A 6000-nucleotide genomic window follows, 5' to 3' on the forward strand; every position below is an offset into this window, starting at 1 on the left:
ATGTTATAAGCTATTATTGGGTAGTTTTTCCTTTATAATAATTTCAGTGACTCCTTAAGAAACTGTAATATTTTGGAACTGTCATGATTTATCTGTGACATTCATAAGTCTTAAAACTGCACCCAAGCATTTTACAAGACCAATGAGTATATAAATAGAAAAATACCTCACACTGGCATTAACTTAAATTGGAAAACTATTGACAATATAATACACGGTGCAGGCCTACATGCACAACTTGGTGATAGGTGTACCAAGAAAGAAAACTGAACAACCAAACCAAACCAAACCAACGTTCTATGATGACTTGTGTACAAGGTGCCTCCACCAGTGTCGTGAAGGACTAGTGGAATGGATTCCAGTCAAAAGAGGATATACATGGCTTGGTGGGAAAAGGCTGGCAAAACATGACAAGTTAACATGTAAGTCTAATGTAGCTTTTTTTTTAGTCATCTGGAAATAATCTAAAATAATTTTACATTTTTCTCATGCAAATACAATACAATTCCAATTTATACACAATCTTGTCATATACGTGCAGTTGCTTTCCTTTTAACAGTTGTAAATGGTAAGCAAAGGCATCTCATGCACAACGTAGGAAATCTAGGGTTCCTCTTCAGATGTATACTTTCTATTATAATTTGGATTAAAACTTATATATTTCTTCATCTTTGTGAATGTTAAAGTGATGGGATATGAAACTAGGTGGAAGTAAATTTGACAGAAAATAAATTGGAAATTAAAGCACATAGGTTGAGATTTTTAAAAACATGACAAATTTATCCAATCATTTAACCAAAATTTCTTGAATTCAACAGGGTAATGCATTCATTGGCCCCAGCTTCTTCATCACTGCTTATTCCCTCACCACCAAGGATTTCATAAGCCCTTTAAGAAAAAATTCAAGGGGATAAAATACAGTACATGTTATTTTTAACAATACTGCTTTAAAATCTAGAAATAAAAACAAAATGTCACAGTTGACTTCAAATTTTGATTTACGCAAGATTCACACTAAAAATGTCACTGAGGTCACTATGTTTATACTGACAGGATTCACAGGCAATTTTGAGGTGCAAGTCCTTCTGTTTTTACTCTTTCTAGCTATCTATCTTTTCACTCTGATAGGCAATTTGGGAATGGTCATATTGGTCACTATGGACTCTCGGCTGCACAACCCTATGTACTATTTTCTGAGTGTGTTGTCCATTTTGGATGCCTGTTATTCTTCAGTGGTTACACCCAAAATGTTGGTCAATTTCCTGGGTGAAAACAAAGCCATTTCTTATTTTGGGTGTGTAGCACAAATGTTTTTCTTTGTTACATTTGGGACCACCGAGTGCTTCCTCTTGGCAGCAATGGCATATGATCGCTATGTGGCAATCTACAACCCTCTCCTGTATTCAGTCAGCATGTCACCCAGAGTCTACGTGCCACTCATCATTGCTTCCTACATTGGAGGCATTTTAAATGCCTCTATACAAACAGTGGCCACATTTAGCCTATTCTTCTGTGCCTCCAATGAAATCAGACATGTCTTTTGTGATGTCCCTCCTCTCCTTGCTATTGCCTGTTCTGACACTCACACAAACCAGCTTCTACTCTTCTACTTGGTGGGCTCCATTGAGGTGGTCACTGTCCTGATTGTCCTGATCTCCTATGGTTTAATTCTCTTGGCTATTCTGAAGATGCATTCTGCTGAGGGGTGGAAGAAAGTGTTCTCTACATGTGGCTCTCACCTAACTGGAGTGTCAATTTATCATGGAACCATTCTCTTCATGTACGTGAGACCAAGCTCCAGCCACGCTTTGGACCATGACATGATAGTGTCAACATTTTACACCATCGTGATTCCCATGCTGAATCCCATCATCTACAGTCTGAGGAACAAAGATGTGAAAGAGGCAATGAAAAGAGTGTTTGGGAAAAATGGTTTTTTCAAGAAAGTATCTTTTTACAGTTAACAATGAATTAAAAAATTGAAAGGCATGTTCAATGCCTCAATATTAAAAAAGATATAATGAACATGTTTACTTTTCTTGCCAGAATGGTTATCATCAGTAAATCAACAAACAATTGTTTGCTAAGATAAGGAGAAAAGGAAACCCTTGTGCACTATGAGTGGGAATGCAGGTTCGTACAGCTGCTGTGGGAAGCAGTATGGAGTTAATAAAAAATATAAAGATGGAGCCCTGACCACCATGTCTCATTTGGTTGGGTATCATCCCACAGACTCAACAGTCTACAGTTAGGTTTCCTATCAGGGCACGTGCATGGGTTATAGGTTCCATCCCTGGTTGGGGCATGTAAAAGAAGCAGCCAACTGATCTATGTTTCTCTTTTGCTTCCATGTTTCTTTCACTGCCTCTCTCACTCCATTCCGCTCTCCTAAAAAACTAAATAAATAAAATCTTTTTGAAATCTAGCTTACAAAAACTTAAAATTAGAACTGTAAGATAAAGCAAGGATAAGTGGTGATGGAAGGAAACATAACTTGGAGTGATGAACTCACAATCAAATTTACAAGTGATGTAGTAGAGAGCTGAACCCTGAAACCTATATAATTTTCTTAAACAATGTCACTCCAATAAATTCAATGAAAAATAAATTTTAAATTTTAAAAATTGAAAAATATTTCTAAAATATAAAAATGGAACTGCCTTAAGACCCAGTGATTTCACTTCCAGAAATATATCTGGAGAAAACTAAAAAGCTAATTTGAAAAAATATATGTACCTCTGTGTTCATTGCAGAGTTATTTAAACAGCCAAGTTTTGGGAGCAGCTAAAGTACTTATCAGTAGGTGAGAGGATAAAAAAGTTCTGGTAGTGTACACAATGGAATACTACTCAGCCATAAAAGAGAAAGAAATCTTACCTTTTTGCAACAGATGGATGGGCATCAAGGGTATTATGCCAAGTGAAATAAGCCAATACAGAGAAAGAGAAGTACCATATGATTTCACTTTTATCTGGAATCTAATGAGCAAAATAAGGTAACAAACAAAGTAGAAACAGATTCATAGACACAGAGAACAGACTGACAGTTGTCAGAGGAGAGAGAGGTTGGGGGAATGAGTGGAAAAAGTTTAGGGATTAACCAGCATAAATTGGTAGTTATGGGATAGCAACAGAAATGTGGATTACAGCACAGGAACTATGAGGTATGTCCAGAAAGTATCTATCCATGCAATACGAAAAATAGAGGCATTTATTGAAGAATATACAAGATACAAGAAACATTGTAGATAAGACAATGACATCTCAATCCTCTTCGAAGTAAGCACCTTGGAACCTCACACAGTTCTCCAATAGCCATCAGCTGTCCCCTCATAGTTTCCTGAGTCTCATCAATGGTCTGAAACCTCTTCACTTTCAAAGGTTATTTTAGTTTTGGAAAAGCCAGAAGCTGCAAGGTGCCAAATCTTGGTGGCAGGGATGAGTCACCTGGGTGATTTGATGTTATGCAAAAAAAGCCTGCATGTGATTTGATGCATGAACATGCATCATGTTTTGATGAAGCTGCCAATCACTAGTTGCCCATAATGGCGGCCATTTTCATCATATTGTATCTCTCAACCAATGAATGAATTTTGGTGTAGTACTATTTATTCATTGTTTGGCCTGAAGGGGTATACTCATGATGGGCAACACCTTCAATATAAAAAAGTTAACATGGTCTTGGTATTGCTGCACCTTGCTGATCCTTCTTGGGCCATGGAGAAGCAAGAGACTTCCATTGGGATGTCTGGATCTTTCTGTCTGGATCATAGTTGTAGATCCATGATTCATCTCTGGTTATGGTTTTCTTGAGGACATCTGGTTCATTGGTAGTGGTTTGAATCAAGTCCTCAACAACTGCAGCACGATGTTCCTTTTGTTTTGGTAGCAAAAGCCTTGCAACAAGTTCTGCCACAACATATTTCATGCTAAGTTCTTGTGTCAAAATCTCAGATGCAGTAGTTTTGGGAATCCCCAAGTGAACTCCTAGTTCTCCCACTGGAAGTCATCAATTTTTGTTGATTGCAGCCTGTACACATTCAGCATTTCAGGTGTTGTGCTTGTTGCAGACCTTCCAAAACATAGGTCACTTCCAACAGATTCTCAGCCATCTTTGAATCATTTGTGTCTCACTTTCATTTGTGCAGCAGTCATTGCATCCTTCCCAAAAGCCTTCTGAGTCATCTGAATAGGTTTTGCAGAGGAATATTCAAGCTTAACACAAAATTTGATGCAGATTCGTTGCTCTACTCAATCATTTTGAATGAGATGACCACACAGAACACATGCTTATTCATGTCTACAACACTCACTGACAAGTGCAGTGAAGTCATCATTATTCACACATGCACCTTCCAGTCCACTCTCCTTGGCTGCCAGGATACATCAATGTCATAAACCATTCTTGTTATAGTTACAGTGGCTGGACTTTTTCCAGACAGACCACAAACAGTCAATGATATTGAGAAAAACATTTACAGAGTCAGGTGGATAAATGAAGGTGAGGGGACTACTCTGTGAACTACATGATTGTCTAACCACTTCGTTGTACATCTGAAACTACAACAGAATAATCTTAATTATAAATGAAAGTTGAAAATTAAAGAAAAAGAAAGAAAAATTGTGAGAAAAATTATAATGTAGCAACAGAAAGAGAACTCACTAAGAAGAAACACTTAAAGGAAGTCAATGGGTGAATGAGGATAGAATTCCAAGAGGAGAAAAGAAATGCAGGAAAATCATTGGGGGGAATATATTGTGAAAAGAGATGCTTTGTGTTTGTCCTGCAAAGGTGTTATTTAAATTTAATAATTCTGCTTTAGAGAAATATTGTTAGTGTTCTATGATCTAGGGAGATTCTTTTTGCTGAAATTAAAAGGGTTTTCACAAAATAAAAATAAATTAATAATAACAATAGTAATATTGGTAACTATACTAATCACAAAAACAAAAGGAAAGAATAAAGGAAAACAAAACGGAAGAAGGAAGGACCACTGCCACTTAAAACTATTCTTGAAGGACACATGCACTTGCAGTGAAAGTGAGATCTATGGTAAGCAGTGCCAAACATGAGCACAGCAGGCATACTCTTCTGTATCTTGGCTCCTGGGCCCAAGACCTGAGGCGCGGGAGCATCTGCACAGGCATCACAAGGTGGGGGGGTCAGAGTAAAACAGACCCAGAGCTGGGTCAGACCAGGCCTATACAGAAAAGTGTCAAGACGAGCAGGGGCTCAGATGTGAGGAGAGTTTCATCTGCAAGCTGGGTGTGCCTTACCCACCAAATTGTACTTGTCTTTTGTCATATTTGAGTTCAAGTATGATCTTCATAAATGTTCATGCCTACTCTGTGTATATTGGGAGAAATGAAAGAACGACTTCTGTTTGTGATTTTGATGAAATAATAAAAGACTAAGCCCTGGCTGGTGTAGCTCAGTGGATTGAGCGCGGGCTGGGAACCAAAGTGTCCCAGGTTCGATTCCCAGCCAGGGTACATGCCTGGGTTGCAGGCCATGACCCCCAGCAACCGCACATTGATGTTTCTCTCTCTCTCTCTCCCTTCCTTCCCTCTCTAAAAATAAATAAATAAAATCTTTAAAAAAAAAGAAATAATAAAAGACTGTGAAATGCACTATCACAGAAAGCATGGCAATGACACCAGGAATTCACAAACATTACCTGTGGTCTCCAAACCACAGGCTGTACTTAAAATTGCTGCTAACACATAAACCTAAGGAAGGAGCAGAGTGCTCTGATCTGGAGTCAGATACCAATGATTCTGTGGTAAGTGTTCTATGAGCTATAGTTGGTGTCAATCAATTTATAGATTCAACACAATCCCTATGAAAACACCAGTGACATATTTCACAGGTATAGAACAAATATTTCAAAAATTTATATGCAGCCAGGAATGACCCTCCATAGCTTCAGCAATTTTGTGAATGAAAACAATGTAGAAGAAATCACAATACCTGACACCACACAATATTATAAGGCCACTG

The 6000-nt window shown here is 38.0% G+C and overlaps 1 protein-coding gene across 1 annotated transcript in view; it reads left to right on the plus strand.

Annotated features, from left to right (window-relative positions):
* The window catches only part of LOC114500564 (olfactory receptor 1094-like), an 86637-nt gene extending 84657 nt beyond the window's left edge, over positions 1-1980 (plus strand). The window contains exon 2 of the mRNA XM_028517282.2: positions 819-1980. Coding sequence (XP_028373083.1) covers positions 972-1964 — 993 coding nt within the window. The 5' untranslated portion in view covers positions 819-971 and the 3' untranslated portion in view covers positions 1965-1980. The remainder of the gene's footprint in view (positions 1-818) is intronic.
* The last annotated feature ends 4020 nt before the right edge of the window (positions 1981-6000 follow it).

Source organism: Phyllostomus discolor, chromosome 6, assembly GCF_004126475.2.
Source record: "Phyllostomus discolor isolate MPI-MPIP mPhyDis1 chromosome 6, mPhyDis1.pri.v3, whole genome shotgun sequence".
Classification (NCBI taxonomy): Eukaryota; Metazoa; Chordata; class Mammalia; order Chiroptera; family Phyllostomidae; genus Phyllostomus; species Phyllostomus discolor.